The sequence below is a fragment of the Pyxicephalus adspersus genome, chromosome 5, assembly GCF_032062135.1.
Source record: "Pyxicephalus adspersus chromosome 5, UCB_Pads_2.0, whole genome shotgun sequence".
In the NCBI taxonomy this organism is placed as follows: domain Eukaryota; kingdom Metazoa; phylum Chordata; class Amphibia; order Anura; family Pyxicephalidae; genus Pyxicephalus; species Pyxicephalus adspersus.
In genome coordinates this window covers 38,945,470-38,969,252 of record NC_092862.1, presented here as the reverse complement: position 1 = coordinate 38,969,252, position 23,783 = coordinate 38,945,470, and the positions used below count along the sequence as shown (strand labels likewise).

The 23,783-nt window shown below is 34.4% G+C and overlaps 1 protein-coding gene across 1 annotated transcript in view; it reads right to left on the bottom strand.

Moving 5' to 3' along the window:
- The window catches only part of ALKAL1 (ALK and LTK ligand 1), a 41,066-nt gene that overhangs the window by 5,535 nt on the left and 11,748 nt on the right, over positions 1-23,783 (bottom strand). Inside the window, exon 2 of the mRNA XM_072413304.1 lies at positions 5,127-5,180. Within this exon, the coding sequence (XP_072269405.1) occupies positions 5,127-5,180 (54 nt within the window). The remainder of the gene's footprint in view (positions 1-5,126; positions 5,181-23,783) is intronic.

Here is a 23,783-nt window from a genome sequence, read left to right as displayed (position 1 = left end):
CCCTCTTCACATAGATAGGCAGAGAGGCAAGAAGAGAGGGATACCAGAGGAAGCCGATACCATCATCAACCATAAAGTCTTCCAGTGATAATGCTGAAAAGGTTGTGCAATTTGTTGTTCTCTATTGATGAGCCCATGCTTGTGTCTGAATTTTGAGGATGCATTTAGTAAAAGGATGCAATTTTGGCTTTTCTTACACACGCAGACACAAGCATAGGTTCATAAATAGAGAACAACAAATTGCTCAACCTTTTCAGCATTATCAATGAAAAACTTTATGATTGATGATGGTATTTGCTTCCTCCAGTATCCCTCTCTTCTTGCCTCTCTGCCTACCTATGTGAAGGGAGACTTCTCATAAGTGATTAAGATATATACATGTTGTATTTTTTTGTGTAAATAATTGTGTCATTTGGATTAGAATATTTTTTGTAGCTAACTCTGAAATGATACTTTTAAATTATGGATTTAACTCCTCCTGAAGAAGTGGACCAGATCCACGAAATGCGTAGAGAATATTTCATGCACATATGTACTGCATGTCCTGTTGTGTAATCAATTGTTTTTAATGTTTATATTAAAAGTTTTTTTTACAAAAATACTGGTATTGCACAGAAATATAATTTTAACTTATTTGGATATATTTACTCATATACTGCTGTTAAAGTCTCTTTTTCTGTCCTTTTTCCAAATATCTATTAATCTTGTGACAGGTGTACATTAACTGTGTTGGCTGTGGGATGCTCTGTCTATGTCTTATCGCATCGGATACTCAATAATTATGCTGATTTCAGAAGGCAGTGCAGATAGTTATGGTTTGCAGAATCCTATGGATCAATAAACATTGCCTACGCTTACATAAATGCTGTTATATTATACGTGTACAAATGCAGGACTCATTGCCCTGTATTTTCTCACATTCCTTGTAGATAAAAAAAACACCTAACAGTTGACAAATGAAAACACACTTGCAATGCATTTCAAGGTGTTGAAAGGAAAGGAATGAGATTGCAATTTTCATTTTAACATATCTGTGTTCATGGATGCTCCTTAAGGGACTTCTAGGTCAGAGCATTGCAGAGAAGTAGTCTACATATGAACTGGAGCTGGGTGTTATAACTGACACATTTCATGCTAATATAAAACTTGGTACACTGTGTACCTCAAAGACAACACTGTTTTATCCAGGGGTTGAAAAGATGTTAGCATGCACATAGTTGATCAATTATGGTCACTATGTAGCCTAACCATATGGACATATCATAAAGGACAAAACCATAAGGATAAAAACACAATACAAAATATATGTCAAAGAAAGCTATATATGTCCAATTTAAGATAACATTGACATTTTAGAACACCATTATATACCACATGGCATGAAAGTATTTAGAGGAAAAAATAGCTTGTTTAAAATGTATGATAAATCAAAACAGAGATCAGAGCACAGACCAGATGTTTAACTGGTGGGATGCCATAACACAACACATCACATTATTTTTCCTATATACCAAAAGCAATTCAGATTGCTGTAATACTTTGTACTAGGTATTGTATTCATTTTACCAGTAATGTAAGAGTCTGGCATATTTTTGATTCAATTATTACTTGCATGTACAATGGCAATGATAATGCTAAGAAGGTGGAATGGGACACCTGCAGCAAGGTTGCATATACTCCTGCACAGATAGAAATTAAAAAAAAACCTGACCAAAGCTGCTGGTAGCAGAGAATGAAATTTTTATGATGGCCCCCAAGACCCTTGGATTTAAAAAAATTGAAGCTCTAAGATTGAATGAGGAAACCAAATGTAGAATTGTACAGTTACTTGTAGAACTCTCACTACTTACCCCCCAATCCATATCACACCTCTAATATTTATTACTTCCCCTCCTCTTAGATTGTAAGCTCTTCTGGCAGGGTCCTCTCTTTCTCCTGTGTTATTGTTTGTATCTGTCTGTCATTTGCTATCCCTATTTAATGTACAGGGTTGCATAAAATGGTAGTGCTATATAAATACTGTTGATATATAGAAGAAATAGCATAGCAGGAATGCTCATTGTGTGGATTTCATTACACAGAACATGGCAACACACAGAACATGTGTTGGAAGCATCTTTTTATTGGTTTACATGGGTGAACCCCTCAATGCTTTCGGCCATGTGTTCAAAGAACTGGGATGTGAATGCTCTTTTCAGGATGTGACCTGTGCCCAAGCCATCCTATGATAACCTTGGCGAAGAAACTCTATATCTGACATTCATGCAGGTCTAAAAAGGGGAAGTCTAATTATTGCTAAAAGAAAACTTTAAAATTCACAGTATTGAGGTATATTCTCTGATTCACAGAATCCTTGGAATGTGTTATAATCCAGCAATATTTAACTAAAATCTTTTTTTATAACTATTTTACCTCGAAATGCTAAAAAGTTATTGGCAGTGATGGACTGGCAAGAAGGTATTGGAGTGAGCCCTGCAACAGAACAGGAAATCTGTTATTTCATGTTTTTCTATGGTACTGCAGACTAGTATAGGGTGAATTGAATTAATTCCTTTTGCAAGCTTTTGCAATATATTCATGCAAAATATAAAAAAAATCATAAATTGAGGCTACTTGGATTTTTTTAAATATGCGATTTGCTGAAGATCGATTAGACCTACATATATACAATGAAGTAAATCAACAGTTTGTGAAAAAAGTGATTAATATTATTAGTGCAGTCAGGATCAAGGTGCTTTATACTCCATCACTGGTAGGAAAAGTGTTGCAGGCAAAGATCAAAAATGTAAAAATGAAAGAGTAGGTAATCACATTTGCATATGTGTACAGAACAGTACACATCTGTACAGACACTGCTAGTTTTATGTAACTTTTACATGGCCATGGGATGTTAATGCCTTTTAGCTATAGTTTGATATGACATTTATTTAATTCCGCTTTCAGTAACACTGTTTTCATATACACATTTCTTCTTTCATAACCCAATATTATGTAAAATTAGTGTGAAAAAATAGATTGCATGATTTAGACAGAATATTTATTACATGAGATGTGAATTTTTTGAGAAATAGTGAAACATATCAATAAAACATCAAAGTGATCTCATGGAATATATAAACGCTATACATTTCTTACAAAATGTTACATAAAGTGATCCACCACAGTCTAAGGTTACATTCATTTGAGTTTTTTTTCATGCAATGCATTTTGTTTTCATACATTTTTACATGCATTACAGATTCTTTCTATGAAAGCTGCATATGTGCTGGAAATTATAGAAGTTAGTTGCAACAGTATTGATTCAATACAATGAACTCAATGCAGAGGAATCCATGTAACCTAAAACATATTTGCACACAAATATTTCAACGTTTCCACATTATCAGATTTGCAGGTGTGCAAATGTATCCATAAAATCCTTTGTTGTAATAGCACATCTTGTGGGGCAGGCTGTGTTTTATCCAGGCAGACATAAATCACTGTTTAGAAGTTATGCTGGAAGTATTCTTGAATCAAATACATCTGTGCTTCCAGTACCAGTAATTTAAGTCTATTGAACTTGCAAATACAGTCCCATCGGTTATCTCTCAGTGTGAAAGTGAATCTATCAGAAATATATATGTTTATATATAAAGACCAGGACACAGAGTGATCCTTGTCTACTCAATAAAACATTACATAGAAGTGCTAAAGCTTGCCACTTTATTGAAAAACATATTTCTGCTGTTTTGAAATAATATATTACTGCAATTTCTTTAACGTACAACAGTTTTGCCCAGACAATTTTTAGTTTTAGTAATCCACCATGAACACCATCATGCTTTACAATAGCAGTGCTAGATTATAAAACCTTAGAAAAAAAAAAGGAAAAGTACGGTATATATTGGCTGCAACAATTGACAATTCTAGTTTTCTGGCTGCCTTTGAAGTAGTGATGAAATAAATGTAAAAATGAACCGAAGATTACTGTGGGGATAATAATTATCTTTATTGGGCTTTAGCATTTTGCTAAATTTTACTGCTTTAGGAAATCCAGCCTCGGTTACTTTACCATTACAAAATGTTACCTCAAAGTTGCAGATGTTATGTGACCAATGTGGCTGCGGACAGTACCCAACCCCTCTTTTCTGCCCCCAATCATTATCTAGAGGCAGCCGCATATAGCTTTTACCCCAAGAACTGATTCAGGAGTGTGAAAAAGGGGTAGCTGCACTACAACCTCACCACCAGTCTGAACTAATTATATATATATATATATATATATATATATATATATACATCAATCACAGAAAAAGAAAAGTATAATGAATCAGAACTTCCCACATGGTAGTTGATGCACATGTTTTTGGCAACAAAGACCTTTCAGCTAACCTTTTTTCCTGCTGTTTTATTCTGGTGATTAGGGTCTACTCTGCATTTAAATCCTTATATGGGAGCTGGGAAACTGGACACCTACTTGTCCCCTGAAAAATCTGAATCACTTAAGAGAGTGGCTATATAACTGGGCTGGACTAACATGACTCATATTGTATTAGGGTGGGGAAAGAGCACAAGGGCTACAGCCCTAATAAGATTACATAAGATCACAACAAGTATCAGATATTTAAGAGAAATGTCAGCTGCTACTCTAAAAAAACACATTCTGAAATCTATAGTGCATCCTCTCTTAGCAACCCACATTTAATTAATTGAAACACTGTTAGGAGATAACTTCTGATTGGATGTTACAGGTAATGTACTTTCTACAATATCATAACTCTTCCTAACAACGTTTTAATGGCAGTAATTGATTCCAAGTCTCACTGTTTTATAAATAGTACCCTTAGAGAATATTCTGCTATTTATTCAATAAATGAAAAGGTTGTGGTAAGTTATATGTAGGCAAATATGCTTTTTTTTATATGGAAATATATGTTAGAAAAATACTGAATGACTGGTTTGCTAATACCGTATTATAAACTTCTTTTAAAAACATTTCAACATTTTTTCTTTTTTCCAATTACATAACATTACACTGTTTTCTATGTTTATTTTTAAACTCACATTCTAATATTTTGTCTAAACTACAGAAAACAACTTAAAGCACTAAAAGAATTTGCAATGTATTTCATCATAGACATCCTTACCTGTAAAGTGATTTATGAATTTATCTTTAAGGATGGGATCTCTGGCAAATATTTCTGAAAAACATTTATAAAACTCATGTTAGTAAATTTTGTGACAAGTATACAATATAGTCCAGACTTTCCTGTAATACAATATCTATTATTGTCCACTAACACCTGAATGTGAATATATGTATTTACCACAAGAAGAACAAGAAAATTAATGTTTTAGAACTATTGAAAAGCAGAAGCTCTATAAAACAGTTGTAAAGAAATGACTTTGAATAGATCTGAATAAAGATTTACCTTTTGGTTATATGGAAGTGACTAGGAAGTGAATGGTATGGGAAGCCCTCGGACATATAAGTTTACTTTAGTGGTAAAAAAACATAACATGTGACAGAGCTTACTAACGCCATTGAATGCATGTTTTTTACACAGGTAGGACGGTGTGTTTTTGTGTTTCCATCGGTCTGTGGTTGCCCTGCTAGCCTATCCCATGAGTTGAATGTAGGGTGTTATTATGCATAGCTCTAAAGTCTGCTTAGCCTCAAGCAAAAACCTTACACTCTTGGCCATACCATTCACCATCAACTGACAATGTAGTATACACCAGTTTGCCTACTCCAATCCTGTACCTGTTCCCCGGCTAGTTTAAATTGTATTTGGATCTCTGTTTTGTCTTTGCTTATGGTTTCTATTATCATTTATTCATCGGCTTCTTCTTCCCAAATCCCCTCCATACATCTAGCATTTCTCTCTTGCCCACGATAATAAAAATTTTTTTTTTATAAAACCAAGCATCTTTAAGTTCAAATGCCATGTAGGCCTACACATTTGCGTCATAAACAAAGATATTTTATTACTGCAATTTGGATACAACCCAATCACATGGTCAGTTCATGAATTAATAAAATAGGCTGCATCCCACTAAGATGCTGGCATCCATCGTAAAATCAAAACTCTGACTTTCTTTTTCTGTGGCCAACATCTACTATGAATCAATTAAGCAGTTTCTTGCTTTCAGAACAGTCAGCTTCCTTGGAATACTCAATACATAATCTGAATTTTTTCCATCACCAACACATTTTGTGGTTTCCCAGTGAAAAATAATATGGCCTCTTTCATGTTTAATGCCAGTTGTTCTCAATAATCAATGCTGTAGGATGACATAGGATAAGACCTTTTTACAAATCAACAAAACTAGGGCAAGGAGTCCAATAGTATTCAGATACCCTGATGAAAGCATTTGCGAGTGCTTTTAGGGGCTCCATATTGTTGTTGTTCCTTTCACAAAGGACCTGTTCCAAATGAATGAATACTGGGATCCCCTGTACCACCAATGGCCCTGGAGAATGTTTAGCAAAGTTTTTGGGTGTATTCACAACTTATTTATCCAAACCTTCTCACTTTCTGGAAGATTCTTATGATAAAACTCCACCTGGGGAAATGTAAATAGAGTCCTAATAATCTATCACCAGTTAATTATGGGTAATCATCCTTGTTAGAAAGAATTTTCATGCAGTTCAGTAATCACAAATACATTGATGAATGTATTTAATTACATGCAAGCAGAAATAAGTTGACTTAATATTAGATTTAGTATTAGCCGTCTGCTGATCAGTCTGCTCAGAAGAGATCAAAAAGGGGGGAGAAGCATCATAAAGAGCAAGGGCAAGCAGAGTGAGTGCGAGTGGAGTAGTAATGGGTCTTGTCTGAGATTGTCATGTGACTAGGTAATATGCATCACAAAGAAGGGTGAAAATATAGAAAAGTTATGTAATTTTTTTTTGAAATTCCTAATAAATAAGTTAAAAAAAGTGAGGAAACTTTCTCAAAAACCCCTGTATAACAATTTAAAAGATTTTTTTTTAACATAATTGCTTCTCAAAACGATTTTGTTTTGTGCCATTCTGTTTCATTTTAAGCTTTTGGCACAACTCCTGATGAAGCTACAAATGTACAGGTAGTCCCTGAGTTAAGGACATCCGACACACTGACTACTCCTAGATATAAACGGCTTCCCTGCTCGCTTGTGTGCAGGACAAATGCTTGATGGGGGGGGGGGGGGTTTGCATGACTTGCAGAAGAAATCTTTTGCTAAACACAGCTGAGGTTGTGGGTGATCTTAAGAGCTGATCTGTAACATCTAACTTTTTATTGACCAAGACAAACTCTGCAGCTGTTTCTTTTTGCATATCAAAGCACTTGCTCCAGAAGGTATTGAATGTGTAGGCTCCATAAATTTTTTTTTTTTTTGCTTTGTTTGTGATTTACTCACAGTGAGGATTGTCAGGTGTAACTGTCACCTCACTGTCTAATAATATGTTGAGACAAACATCTGTCCTAAGTGCATTTGTTAAAGAAATGTACCTGTTCTGACTTGCGTACAAATTCAACTTAAGAACAAACCTACAGTCCCTATGTAACCTGGCAGTGTGTAAATTGTTTGTTATGGCTGCTTAGGTGTCAGGTTTTCCATGTTTAAGTAAAAACGTAACATTTTTCATGCTACTAAACTCTTACTTAAGCTGCATCAATTTATATTTGGAAAGAGAGATATTTTTTCAATCCAAGCTTCTCTTTTCATGCTATTTTCATTGGAATTATTGACCGGGAATGTGACTTTATAATTTTTCACTGGAATTATTGCATTTTTTTGATCATACACTGTGTAATTGACATGACATTTAAAAATGAGGACATGTAGTTTCAGCTCTTGATGTGTACATTTTGTTTTATGTTTTAAATATCACATGTTCATGCAGTAAACAGACATCAGTTCTTAAGTTTATTATTTAAGCTACATCTCTAAAGCTTGGGGGATTTCCCAATTTAATTTTGTTCAGCAACCGATACAGTTGAGGAGAATACAAGTGAATAATAAGATGCTCAACTCCAGTGAAAATGATATTCATACAAATGCTCTCCTCCATCTGAAATTATTTTACTTAAGTTTATTCTACATTTACTACATTTCAATATAAAAAATATATACGAACCAGTTTTATATTGTATTATAATTCAGCCTAGAATAACACATTTTTTTCGCAATTTTCTTAGCTTATGGTGTATATACTGCACAAGCAAACTATGTCCTTTGAAGTTGTTAATAGAAAGTAATTTAGGTTGGTAACATTACTGATTAGGGGGTTATTTTAGACTATGTTTTGCTGAGGTTTTGAAATATCAACAAATGTTCAAGATCACTCTTTAAATTAACTAATATGGATTTCAATAATAACCACCAGGCTGTGCCATGTTCAATGAAAAGTATAATAAAATAAAAAAAAAGAACTAGAAGATAGAAACAATATACATAAAATGACTTGGCATGTACAATCCTGCTTGTCACAAAGGTTTTTTACTTTTTTCATTTCATCATGTTAATCCTGATTTGACCTACTTTTAATCCTGAAATAAAGCTCAGACAGTAAAGGATCTATTTTTATCTTAACTAGGAACTTTAGTAAATATTAAAACACTGTGTGTGTTTATCGTGCCATACTTTGAAAATGAACTACATATCTGTACACTAATGCTGGTAAATGGTGCATCTATCCAAGTGTAATGAAATCAGAAATTTATGACCCTTTAAAAGTTTGCTTCAACTTAAGGCAGTGTTCAGATGGGCACCAGATGCAGAAAAGCATCCAAAATCCAATTCCTATGGCAGTATTGTGCAAGGTTTTAGAATATTCTGCTTTTAGAGAAGCGTTGGAGCCTAATAATAGTCATTGCCTAATGCTGCATTTAACATTAAAGTAGTCAGCATGGTCATATCATCTGATGTCTGTGCGATGAGAAATCAAATACACAGAACAAAAGGCCTATTCAGAAGGGCCCCTAACTTGGATTCTGTAGAAATCCCCCAACAGTAGGCAATATTTCCCCAGCTGATGGAGCTGCATATCTTATTTGTGATCCCTGAGCAAAGTCATGGTTAAATTACGTTCATGCCAATACAATTACAAATATTGCACACCAATGTATGTGTAACCATTTGTGTTTACTTGTTTAATAAATGTAGTTAGTTGTTTATAAAGAATCCTTAAATCATGTAGTATAATCCTGCGCCTTTGATTTTTCCATAAATGGCGCCTTAATGTGGCAATGTGGCTTTGCATCTGACTAAAGTTTTAATCCTTTCCTTATTTATCCAAAACTAAACTTGGCATTCACTTTATTGTCTAATCCATCCTCAGATCCTTAGTCTGCATAAAAACATAGCTTGCGTTCTGTTCTGCAGGGATTTCTCAGAATGTTCAAAGCAATCCTGATTGGTTTTAAAATATCTCATAGGATATAGTATGATTTATAATGATGTTTTTAAAGGTGCAATCTCCAGGGTTGCAAATCCTGGCTTTACTACACTCTTAAAAACTGGCCGACCTTGAACCAAAGTTTAGACTTTTCTGAGTAAAATATTTGCATATATATCATAGAGCCAGAATCAGAATGACAGCCCTTAAACCAGTAAAATACAGTAATGTCAACTGTTTTCTTAATGATTCACATTAAAATTCTCCCCTGACCTCTGGCTTCAACAAGGCTTTTTTTTTCATTCAGAGAACTGGCACACTGGATATCATCTCTTTTCAGACCATCTCCAAAAACCCTAGAGAAGGTTGTGTGTAAAAATCCTAGCAGATCATTGTTTTTTTTAAATACTAAAACCAGCCTGGTACCAACAACCATGTCAAGTTCAAAGTCATTTAGATCACTTTCCTTCTCCATTCTAATGTAAAATTCAGCAGGATGTCTTGACATTGTGTACATGTCTAAATGCATTAGTTGCTGCCGTATGATTGAGTGATTAGATATATACATCAACAAACAGTTGAAGAAGTGTACCTAATAAAGTGAGCAGTGAGTGTTTTACCTTATCAGCAGTTTTACCTTAAGATTTACATAGATGTCATCCATTTTCACAAAAATATATGAATCTTAGGTGATAGTTGCACACATCTGCAATATATGAATGTATTAAAATACCTGTAGATTATGCAGTAGTTTAATGCACTGCAATAAAATCCCAAACAGTGTTGTCAGCCATGCCTGAGTTTTTTCCCTAATAGACAAAATAACATCTCCCTCATATGTTTTAGAAATAGCAGATTCTCTGTAGTCAAGCCTAGGTGAACCACCCTGCTATGGGTTCTATTGGCTGTTTTGGAAAGGACAACTGTGATCTAACAGACTCTAACAATGGACAGACTGTCGGCCAACTCAGCATGGGTATAAAGAGGAAACAATTCAGTAATTTACAGAGAAACACAATACTCTAAAAACTTCTGGAAAGAGCAGTACAGTCATGGGCAGTGCAACTAAAGCAAAGGTATAACTGTGAAGGTAATGCTTGTGAAACCATCAATGGCACAGTTACTTTACAAGCAGCAGTAGCAATAGTAATACACCATCAACCAGAGGCCAGTATAAAAAACTCTAGGCAAAAATAAATCAATAAAATTACCTACTAATTAAACAATAAAATATTAAAACATGTTTTTCCTGAAATGTTTAACACAATACTTTTTACAGCCACTAGCCACTCATTTCCTCTGAGACCAGCTTAACCTGTTTCCAGCCTGTGACTGCACATTAAAAGAAGTAGCACAGTTCTCCTTGTCACTCTACTTATTTTTTATTAGAATGCCTCTTGTCTGCTCTTATACTGATTGGATCCTTATACTTCTTTATCCTCTCACACTCCAACCCTAATATACAGAAACTGTGACTCCAGGCCAAAATCTTGTACCTACACCTCTTGCATTCAAAAAATATTCATGATGTATTAATGATATCAGAGCTGTATTAGTTTGTGTCTTTTATATGTGCCTAGAGTTTAGCTTTATGTAACCAAAGAGAAGAATTTTGGCATTAGGTGGTACTATAAAATTTCTTCAGCAGTTAAATTGTGAAATGCATTGTAATTTTTAGGATCAGGTTCACAAGATTTTTTTTGTTTGTTTTAAGTATCAAAGAACATTCAAGTAGGTTACGAAAAATAATGCAAATTATAAGTGCCCGATGAAGCATGCTACGAGTTATTCAAACATTCTGTCTTGAGATGAAACATGAAAATATAGAAACAAATGGGGATTTATTTCCTGAGTTCTTTGAATCTTGCACAAAGAGCGTCTTCCCAGGAATGTCTTTCTATAGCAAATTCGAACTCACATACTATGTATTATTAGATTCTGCCTTTTCATATGCTTTTTCTTTATCAGTATTTTTATCTAGCTTTATCACCAGGAAAAGGACAAAATAATCTATCAATGAATACAGCACTGTACTAAAAAATAAATGTATATAGCGCTAAAGTCTTTTCTGAGTAGAAATATCCACCAAGCAAAGTGAGCCTGATTTCTATCTATCTATCTATCTATCTATCTATTATCTATCTATCTATCTATCTATCTATCTATTATCTATCTATCTATCTATCTATCTATTATCTATCTATCTATCTATCTATCTATCTATCTATCTATCCAGTATATATCTATACATCTATCTACGGTATATCTACACATTTTACAGTGTATAAATCACATTTAGTTCCTAAAAATACTATTTGTGAGGTTTGTCTAACAGACACCTGGCTGGGTTCTTTGGAATCTATAGAAAGACAACACATGGCATTTCAGTAGGAAATGATGTATAATAAGTTTGTCTCCAATGCCTTTGTGATTATTGGCAAGGATTTCAGTTGATGATAGCAGATGATAAACAACTGGTCAAGTTGGAAAACAATATTATTTCATTCAACAGGAATTTAAAAATATTCAATATAAGACACATGATTTCTACATTGTGTGATACATAAGGTGTTCTGAAATCACATGCATATTTTTAAAGGAAACTACAAAGGCTTTAGATCATTTGTGTACTTTTTTGTTTTAAAAAATGTGCCCTCAATTATAAAGGACAGACTTGTGTGAGGACCACATATATTTATGACATTTATAGTTAGATAGCTTTGTATACTAGCACACAGATAACAGGCTAATGAAGTTTTTACAAACACACAAACTGCTTTCTCTAGCATGATTAGTAGGATTGCAGTCACTTCCCCTGATAAGGTTAGGGCAAACATATACATAGACTAACTCTGTCCCTAAATTTTGTGACTACTTTACATATGAATAAAGTAAAGAGGATTAAAAAAACCCCAAAAGACTGATTAGGTATTCCACCGTTCAGGAACTAGGAAAATATTATAGGAGCATAACCCAAATAGGCAACCGAACCCAAGGAATGTGGAAAGGTATTGAAAATTTGTTAAGAAGGTCTCCCTAAAATAGCCGTTGTTCTGTTACTTATCAATAGTAACTTATCCCTATGACTCGGCTTTTACCCCAACCAGCTCAGTCTGAAATGAAGTATGTCATAGGTTAACATTCTGAGAGCTTGCCACCACAGCACCCTTCATTTACAATGTACTAGGACAGAAGGTGGCAATGATCTTCACATCATCACCACTTTCTGCATCAATAAGGATTATTCAGAGAATTGGAATCTCTAGCACCACACAAGTCCCCTAAAGTCTGAGACACAAAATAAAAGTAAGGTGAAATAAAGATTAATTAACCGTTAATGTAATTTCAAAGGTATTTTGAGTATTTTACAACTTTTATTAAAATAATACCTAGTGACCCTACCCTGCTGCTCTAGTGTCACCAGGGAATATAGGATATTGGTCAGAATCAGTAGGGTTGTGATGGATCTCCGCAGACAGACCACTGATGCCACACAAAGAAAAAGGGTTCTTTGCAACATGCTGGCACGTTCCTAAATAAAGATGGCTAATGGCTATGGCTGATATAAAAAAAAACTTTACACCTTTGCACACCTTTTTTTAATGCACCTGATGCACCTTATTTCATATAAACTGGAAGTTCACTTTGGGTTTTCAATTTTTATCCACATCAGTCAGGCAATTGTTCATTAGCAATGTGCTTCAAAGTACTGGGTTAATAATATATTAGAAATATGTAACTTGCAGGCTCATTAGAATAGTTCGCTTTTTCATCAAAACATATAAATCTGATGAAAATATATGAAGCAAGAAAAGTAACATTCTGTTCTTCTGTCACATGCCAACATATGTTTTACTCTTTGTAATTTTCCTTTGAAATAAGTTACAAAACATAAAATTTATAACAGGTAGAACATTGAGAAATCATATGAATTACAGATACCCACAAGAAAATTCATTCAGATTTTCACCACACGTGGCAAGTTTCAAACTCTTAAAGTAAGAGTAAAAAAAGTTTTGTGCTAAGATGTTTTGCAGTTCAGACTGTTAGCTTAGCAAAGAGGATGTTGCTATAACATTTACTAAGGAAAATCTTTGTCCAATCATCTGCTAGCAAAAATCCTTTTGAAAAATATCTTTGTGCATAATTGCTTATTTAAAATGGCTAAGTGTTGCCTTATTTAGTGGAGAGAGGCCTGAACCTGCATGACAGATTCATTTTCAGCCAAATAACTGACCAACTTAACTTTAAATGTATGTATATATTTTTTATGTGATCCAAAAATTACATTTGATTGATTGTTGGATACACAATTTGTCTATATTTTGCCTTCAGAGACTTTACTATTCCCTTAAATTGTTGCCACCTCAACAATCCTAAAAACAATCCCCAAAAAAAAATGTCTAATTTTTATCTGTGAATTTTTTTTACCCAATTTAGGTTGGATGCCTGGTTCCTTGCTGCATGGCGTGGTTTCCTCTACAAGCCCCTGCATCTCTACAGGACACAGACATGCAAATGAAGTCACAGGATTCAGCAGGGGATGAGGAATCTGACATGGAAGAGTGATGGATGAAAGATCTCAGTTGTAGCTCTTCAAGAAATCAAAGTTTTTTGTAGGCATTTGGGGCAAGAAAGTATAAAAAAAAGACTTGCTTTTAGCGACCTTTCCTTTTTTTGGGGGGGGTAGTATCTGCCTTTGTATAATCCTATGATTGAGTTTCATAAACAAAGTTGTTTATCTCTGATAAAACCATTTTAAAAAGTTGTGTGCTGAGAATCAATATCTTATGTGTCACAACTATATGTCAAACAGAGAAGATGATAGGTTTGATCAGGCATACAGAAACATCTGTTCTAGCCTGACTTCATTGTACTTTGGCGTAAGTAATGAAAGATGAGATCCCTCAAATTAGCTATTTGCAGATGTTACCATCTACCTGACAAGAGGGCCACATTTTTTCATTGGATCTTGACAACTTTAGCCCAAACATTCTCTGTCCTATTGTTACAACCTAATTTGTTAAAGTACATCATGATCTTGTGTGCACCTGCATTATGTATCCATTGGACCAGCATTATGTATTATATAATTAGAAACATCAGACCAAGGTATACGACCCAGTGTTCTACCAGCTTTACAGTCTGAGTAAAAATTCTGCAGTAATATATATATAAACAGTATATATATATATATATACAGCGGTACCTTGGTATAAGTCCCTAATCTGTTCCAGATCCTTGGACTTATACCAAACAGGATTTATACGGAACAAATTTTTCCCATAAGAAGTAAAAGGAAAATGATTAATCTGTTCCCATGAACAAAAAAATCCTATTGTTATTGGCATATTATAGATTGATGGGGTTGTATGGAATAATTTCAACATTGCCTAACACTAGAACACTAAGTACATAAATACAAAAGCAATTAGATGAAACAAATGAAAAGTTAACCTCCCTTTACCTTACTCAGAAGAGTTGAGTGCCTACTAGGTTGGTGCTGAGAAGGGAGGAGGAGGAGGAGATGTTATGTAAATCACAGAGAGTTATAGCGCGGGTTGTTTACTGAATGCTAGCAACTGGCGTACTGACACTCGTGGGCAGTCGTGGCTTTGTCTCGAGAGAGGTAAATAAGGGTAGGTGCGGTGTTATGCAGACCTCTACCGAAGTACCACTGTATATATATATATTCTTTGGTTGCAAAAAACCAAAGAATATAACAAAACATATATATATATAAATATATATATATATATATATATATATATATATATATATAATGTATTCTATATATTTAAATATAAAGTGTATGTAAACCTTAACAAAAAAAGAGTTATTTTATTTGCTTCTCATAGAAAGAGTCTTGTTACTCTGTAAAGTAGTTTCCTCCCCGTGTTATAAAGGTGAGGTAGGTGTTGTAATGAAGTTTTGTAGTCCTAACAGACTCCCTACCCTAGAGTGACAATGCTGCTGCTTATTAGGTTCAGTGCAGTAAAAGCTGTCCCCCTAGGGAAAAAAGTGTTACTGTCATATACACCTAAAAAAAAAATAAAGGGTACATTGCAATATGTTGTTTGTTCCTGGGTTTAAATACACCTTAGTAGCCATTTTACCTGCACAGTAATATTATCATGATGTGGACATCTTTAAATGCTTTATCATCTGATTGATCAGAGGTTTAGTCCATGTATTTTCATTGAAATCAGTAACCATGTTTTGTTAGAGAATGGTAACAATGACAAATGTCTTCATACAGGGTGTAGATGAAAAATTATGTAGTAAAGTAAAATGTTTTTTTTCTTTTGTTGTTGCCAAAATTATTGTAATTATACACAAGTGCAAACTGAAACATTTTGAGGGCCAGGTTACTTCAGCTGCAAAACATATTGCAAAATATGTATATATATATATATATATATATATATATATATATAAAACTTTTTTTAGCCTAAACCAAAACTTCATTTAAAAACACATTTGTCTAAAACATTTATTGCATAATTGCATTTGTTGTAAGTTTGAAGCGGTATGAAATGATACTTTTACTTGGCAAACGCAAACACATGAAATGCAAAATTGACCCTGAAAAAACATGCTGGATTATATTTCCCCAAAAATATGAATTTTTTTAAGGCTGCTGCACTACTTAAAAAAAAAAAACTTTGTATGTTCCCTGTGTGCTCTCTGTTCTAGTTTCCTTCCACATTCCAAAAACATACAAGTATGTTAATTGGTCTACCCTCCAAATTGGACTTTGTTAGGGGAATTAGATTGTGAGCTCCTCTGAGGGAGAGTTATTGACATGAAACATTGCTTTGTGGTTCAGGTATTCTTTGTAATGGTAGAGTAACTTTTTTTTTGTTTTTTTACCTGCATGTAAAAAATGTTTGTCTCACTGATTTGTATGCATGAATAATTGCTGTGGTATTATTTCTATTTAGCTTTCCCCAGAACAATAATATTTGTTTAAGGCCTTACTCCAAAAAAACAACTAACTACTCTTGCACTGGGGCTGCCCTGCACTGCAAAAGTTAAATGCCCATTTTTGCATACGTGACCACTGAAAAGTCCTTTTCCCCAAGGAGCTGGTGCTCTCATCTTCTCTCTGATCCTCATGGTTGTGCGTTCTTATTTACAATAAGAAGGCATGTGGTGAGTAAAGATTTTTTTTACTGGTATTCTGGAAACAAAATAAGCTGTAGGGGGAGCCCTAATGTAAGGGCAATTTTGGGATTTACCTGGAAATATTTCACAAACCCATGTCAGAAGCAAATCACAAATTTTGATGCAAACTTAGATATGCATGATCAAATTAAACTGGGACTCATGAGTTTTTAAAACACTGCTGATCCCATGGCACAAATAATCCTACACCGGTCTGAATACAAGACTCTACTTGTGAGAGTAGCTCTGCACTCCTTCATCTTGTGCCAACACAGAAAAATGGCAGCTGCAGTTAAATCTTATGCTTTATTCATGGGGTAATTGCCAAACCACATCAAGCTTTCTAACTGGCTAAGGGAGCGTGGATTTGCTGGAGGCCGTGGCATTATAAGGGCTTACCAACAACCAAACAAGTTTACCCATACAGGCAAAAATGGCATAAATTATTTTTGGAAGTAAGTGCAAAATTGTTATGCAACTCTACTTCCAATTAACTGCCTAAATCCATCACAAATTCTGGTTACTGGAAACTGATTTGTTCATGCCTGCTATATGATATAATAACATAGCGGAAAGAAAAATAAGTATTATTTACAGCCAGCAGACTATTGAAAATAAAATGCTTATTGATTAAACAATTTTTCTAAACTTTGCAACATATAGTAGTGCAATGTTGATTAAAAGCATGTTTATTGCTAGAATCTGTTCTGGGGAAGATTCCCGACCATGAACTCTTAGACTACACCAAATAGCATATGTACTACTTAATGGTTAGTGTGGTACTCACAAGATATGAAGACACCTGGTATAAACGGTAAGCTTACCAATTTTGGCCAAAATATAAACTATACCTTCTTCTGGAAAGCAGTTCCCTTATACCATAAATAAACATTGCAAGTTTATGGAACCTATGTGAATTTGTATTCCTTTTATTACCCAATTAAAGACAAAAAAGAATATATTATCTCCATTTTCTGACAACTGGTATATAAGCATTATCTTTCTTTGTAATTTCTCTAATGCATAGACATCTTCTGGTATTAGTTGAATTAGTAATTACAAAGCTAAAATCATGGGGTTGTCAATTAAAATGTAGCCTAAAAAATGTCTCCTATTTTAAACATTCTTGTAAAAGGTAATACTCCATACATAGGCTCATTTATCTTTATCAGCGAAATACATTTAATCTAATCTGGGAAGGATAACCTTATAATTTTGTAAATATCTGAAATATTGTCACAAAGGTTTATTGGATTTGGTTCCCCTTAGAAAATGAGTGTTGTTCATACAGATGTCAATAGCCAGACTTCTTGTCTGCGGTACTGCAGAGGGCTAAATTAGGTGCGGATACAACATACCACAAGCACCTTAAATATACCACATTTAAACTTGTTTTTAATGCTATACAGTGTAGCCAATTTTTATATGGTTTTATGAAATCTGATGCAAATCCGTGTTGTTTACTGACCAACAAATGGTGACATAACCTACAACAATATTAGCAAAAATTCCTAGTACTTTCTGCATTCCAAAAGGGTGCCAAGTACATCTAACAATAACAGATCTTTTCCTCCCCTAACAATGAATTCTTCTCTTTTACATGAATTGAGAAAAAATCTGCAACAAAGAAACAAACAATAGCAAGCTAACAGAGGTTAGAGCAAAACTGTACCCCAATGCACTTAGAAAGGTGTACTGGATTATAGTTTTCCCACATGCAGTAATGTTAAAGCCTTCAAGACCCCACCAGATAACACCATGTGAAAGGCCATTCATAGAATTCTGTGTTCTAGTAGGGAAACCAAGCAGTGCTCTCTGAGGAGATGGGATGCAAATAAATGTAAACATTTTTAATCTATTGCCATTTTCACACAGCAGGCCTTATAATAAGATAAGTGAATGTTTAAATTGCAAAGTGAATTCTGATAAGCCTAGCAGGTAAAGGTACACAAAAATATAGTTCTGTACAAATATGTTGTAGCATTTTGCTTGAAACCTAACTTGGCAGGTTGCCTCTGTACCCTTTTATTATGTTTTAATTAAAGTTATATCTTGCATTCTACAGAGCAAGTTCAATATGGTGGGTAAGAAATAACCTACTATATAATATATATCCAATTAATAGAAGGTGCACTTGAGGATTTGACTATTATACTTAAAGAGTAAAAAAACCTAAAATCTATTTGTCCATATTTTTTTTAAATGACACTAAAAAGACTTTTGCAATGAAAGCTGACTAAGCTATTACCTCACAATAAGGGACAACTTTGTCAGACTAGCATGTACACTCTTACCATCAGTCAGTGGCCATCAACCTACCACATACCATGTATGATCAGGTCCAGCAGATAGATGGCTTAATAGGATGTAGCAGGCTGACAAAGACAGATAATTATTTACAGAGAAAAATTATAAAATAAAAAAAACATATTGACATACAGCTTTTGAAACAATTACTAAATATTGTAATGCTCAACTGTTTTCCTAATCACATTTTGTATAATGCTTAAATGTTTCCCGGTCCAAGATTAAAAAAACATTAAAAAAATATTTTTGACAATGTATTTGCTTTGCTGATTGGGTTTCTCATGAATGACTAGGGCAGCTGACACAGCATTGGAAAAAATACTATCCTATTTTTTTTTTTTTCTCTTTTTTCTGTTATTTGTAACAGGATCATATTTGTGGGCCATTTGCAATGCCATTATTATATGAAACCAGGTGAAATCCAGCCATCTGTTTCCTGGAAGAGCTGAAATAAACTGTTATTGGTGGGAGTGCTTTTGCCATAGTTTGGCGAATGTGGGATTATGGCTCAAATAATAATCACACATTTTTATGTAGCAGTACCAGGTCCAGGACCATGTCACCTATTTTACTTTGTTTTCTTTGTTTTCTTTTTAATTTAGAAAAAAGTATATGTGTGATAGGCTTCATGTAAATGTGAAAAAGAAAGAAATTATTGGACATTTATTGATTTGTTTAAATATACACGAAGACTTTTCGTTACTTTGATTCTATTATGTGAACTGTTCACATTTTTTTCACCTGCACATTTTATGTCCCATATACATGCACATACCTTTATAGCTCTCAATTTATTACTTATACTTATATTACGTATACAATTATAAATCCTAAATCACAACAACTCCTATACTCCATATCTATACTCCAAATCAATATTCGTAGGAATGTGACCTGAACCCCACCCTGAATTTAAGGTCCTTCGACATAAAACGAAGAATAGATGGTATTTACCACTCAGGCAATTGCTCTATAGAAGTTGGTCGTAATATACCTTTAATATACCTTTCCTATTTCACATACAGATTGTCAAGTATCTCTCTAATTGGCTGATGGTTAACTTTGTATGTATTACTGCATGGAAGTTAAAAGTCAATGATGACCGATATGATGAATCTTCTTATTGTTTTGCACGGTACATAGAATGATGCTATGTTTCCCTTTTTTGTTTGGTGGGTTGTAACAGATTACTAGCACAAAATATATGCACATGTCTGTTGTGGGAATATGCGCATGCAAATCATGTCATCCTTTTGTGTTACAGTAATGTGGTCAGATATTTTAGGAATAAAAATAATCCTAGAATGTTTTAAATCAGTTGTAAGCAGTAATAAAAATACCATTTCACATGCGCTTGTTCATTATTAGACTATAACATTTATATTTTCATAAAAATGACACAAATATCTTGATCTATAAGCATCACAAGTCTCCTCTAATTTCCAGTACAGCTATGGGGTGGTCAATGAGCCTGCTTACAGAAAAGCACCATGGTTCCCATCTTCTTCATGTTTCCAAAGGCTTTGTACAAAACATTCTATGTGCAAAGATATGGCCATTCCAGTTTATAAACCCAAGCCTTGAAATTAGGATATCAAGCAGTTGACACCTTAGGCTTTCTTCAGCAATCTATCTTTAAGTTGTGTTTAAGAAGAAGGACTGATTGATCAAAAAGTGTTGGCTATTTTATGAATACCTTGGTGCTGACAGATATATACTAGGCACCCCTCATTAATTGCTACACATCTTCCCTACGATGTTCACAAAGACAGCAGCCTAGAGCCACAATAAGGTTCCCACCAACCTTGCTTCAAAAACAAAGCATGCCACAGATAACAAAATAGGGGAAGATTCAGATCTATTCAGCACTACTCTACACCTACTGGATTTAGTCTTAGCCTAGGTAGGTTAAGTCCACAAATAGATCCAGAATTTACGTGTACCTTCTAGTATGTGTGCTTAGATCACATGGGTAGCTTTGCAGAAATGCAAATTCTTAAGCAGGTATAATAGATTTCACATACAGTATGTATTTCAGCTGTGCATTCAGCTGTTTTTTAAGAATACAATTTTTTCTACATAAAAATATTCTTCTGTAGCGAAACAACACATTCATGGTTATGCGTTAGTATTTAATTGCCAAGCCGCCAATGAAGCTGTTACAACATGGGAACTGCCCTAAAATTTATAGCCTGGCCAGGAAGCAATTCATTGTGGCAAGCTTGTTAGCCAAATGGCAACAGTGACCAAGTTCATGAGCCACTATATTAGGATAACTGCTTTCACATATTGGAAACAACTGTTACTTAATATTATCAAAATGTCCATGAGTAAAAACATGCTTAAAAGAAAGGATTGATTGTTGTAGTTTAGATACTGTCAGTCGTAGCAAACTCCCTGGCAACTTCTATTCTGGCAAGATGCTAAGGCTGACCACACACTATTTAACGCCATTGAACAATTGCTTTAAACAATAAACTTTAAATTTAGTAAAATATTGTAATATGGAGATAAATCTAAACAATCAACAAAGTTTGTACTTTTTTCAGCAGGCCTTGGCATTATATAGCAGTTACTATTTCAGACTGCATAATGTATGACCTAAGCTGGGAACCCTACAGAGCACTTTGAGCTCCCAAAAAGCAACAGGTTATTCCAGCTTGCCAGCCCTACATTAAGTTATATAATCCAATAAAATCAGCTGAATACATTCAAAGTGCATCAAAACATAAGGTGTGCAAAGGCTTACAGCCTGTATTCCTTAGATCTTGAACAAAGGGAAGAAAATAAGCACCAGACGTAAAAAGTCTTAATAAACCTTGTTCTTATTAGACACACACAAAACATTTTGGGTCAAACAACCCCTCTTCTTCAGGTCTTTAAAAACAGGCAATATACCAGTGTTATATACATAGATTTGTGTTAGCATATTCAAATATATATCAATGTTTTTATTATACGTTGAAAATACTATTGAAAAAATATATCATGTATCAATAAAACAACATTCTTAAACCTAAATATTTCCACAAGACAATTATTAAACATTTTTTGATATTATATTGATGTTGGTTAGTGGAAACTGGACACATTTGGCAAAATAATACTTTTTATTATGAGATGCTGCCACTCCACACAGAGGTTTAAACATGGTAAGTTTCAACAAGAATGTTTTGTCAGAACTCAAAAAGGTTTATACGACTTAAAAATGCCCTAAAACAACTTGGTAATTAGTTTTTCTACTTTTTCCATGTATATGCTAACCACATGAAATAATGGTTGCTGCACTACAATTGAATCTTTATTTAACCACAACACAGCCCCCATTGTTGCTCTCTGTTTGATAGCACACAAGAAAGCATCCTAAAAGTCATAAAATCACTGAACATAAAAAGATGTTCCAAATATACGGGGATCAAATTACAGTAATTCTAAATATAAATATAATAGACATAACCTTATTGTCCAAATCAAACCCTTGAAAATTTAGAGGACTGTTAGAAAGGTTGTTTGCTTCTTGATGGGTCCACCTTTCCCTAGCATTTTTTCTGGAATAAAAGAGAGGGGACTTCAAATAGCAGAAGCCAGTGCTACTGCAACCTGTGGGAGACCCTGTGGAAACCTTTCTATCATTGGGGAATACTTTAAATAACTTTCAGGCCTTTGGGGAACCCCCTCTAAAATAACTATATTCACAACTTACAGGACATTAACCTGGTGGTCAGGGAGGAAGAATGTCTCCTACGTTTCTGGCCAATGGGAAATATGTGGCCCATACAGATTGCCAAAATCATTGGTGTAGGTTAAACTGCTCATTGTTCAAGGAACCTCTAGCAACCTCTGGAGGAACCCTAGTTGAGAAACACTGGAATGTAGTCCCTGCAGTGATAGTTACTAACCTGCACACACACATTAACACAAATATACAATACAATACAAATATAACACATTTTTAACACACACTAATACCCATACACCTGGACCCTCTAACCCCAGGCAACTTATTTTGTGTTGTCCTCTAAACCCTCTCCTCTGGCTGGTGGGGAACAGACTCCTCTACCTGACCCACCAACCATGATTTCCTCTGGCTCCCATTCAAGTCTTCCTGCTCCAATTACCCAGGGGCTTGGCCAAAATTAGTTAGATGTGGCCAGCCAAAATAATCCACCAACCCGGCCAGTCACAACCTTCCTCCTTTCCCTGTGCTCTCAATCAATGTGTAAATAAGTACATGGAAAGGGGGCAACACATCGCAGCCAATCCTTGCGCATTTGTAGGGGTCACAGGAGTGATAATTATACAGATAATTACATAGTTAGGATTTCTGTGGGGTGCAGGTATGAGTGCTCAGAAAATAATTTGAGAAGTGAAAACCTTTTCTCTCTGATCATTAAGAATTTGAAAGAAATACAGGTTGGTAAAATATATATATATATATATATATATATATATATATATATATATAGCAGTATAGCAGACATAAGACTGGGTTTTCACAGATCTGAAATTTTCCCATTTATATCTGCAGCCTCCTTGGATGTATAGAAGATATTCACTAGAAAAGTGAATGCTTACTTTTGAAATGCAAAGTGCGGTTTAGTCAATAGGATAAAGCGTTGTTCATACTAAATACCCGAGCATGCAAAACAAAATCAGGCTTGTTTTCTACACCATTCCATGAAATGTATGCTCTATTAGTGTCTGAACGTGTATACCAGCCAAGCCATGGCATGCCTCAAATAAAAATGTGTTATTTTTCAATGTTTTTGTGTCTAACCTGTTACCATTTTAAAAGTAGACAGTAGACACTGCTGTTATTAAAGGAGAATAAAGGAAAAAGAACCATTATTTGTAAAACATATCAGTGTAACATATGCTGGATGTCCAATGTGCAGAACAAACTAGGACTGCACAAAACACATAACCATCACCATTGAAACAG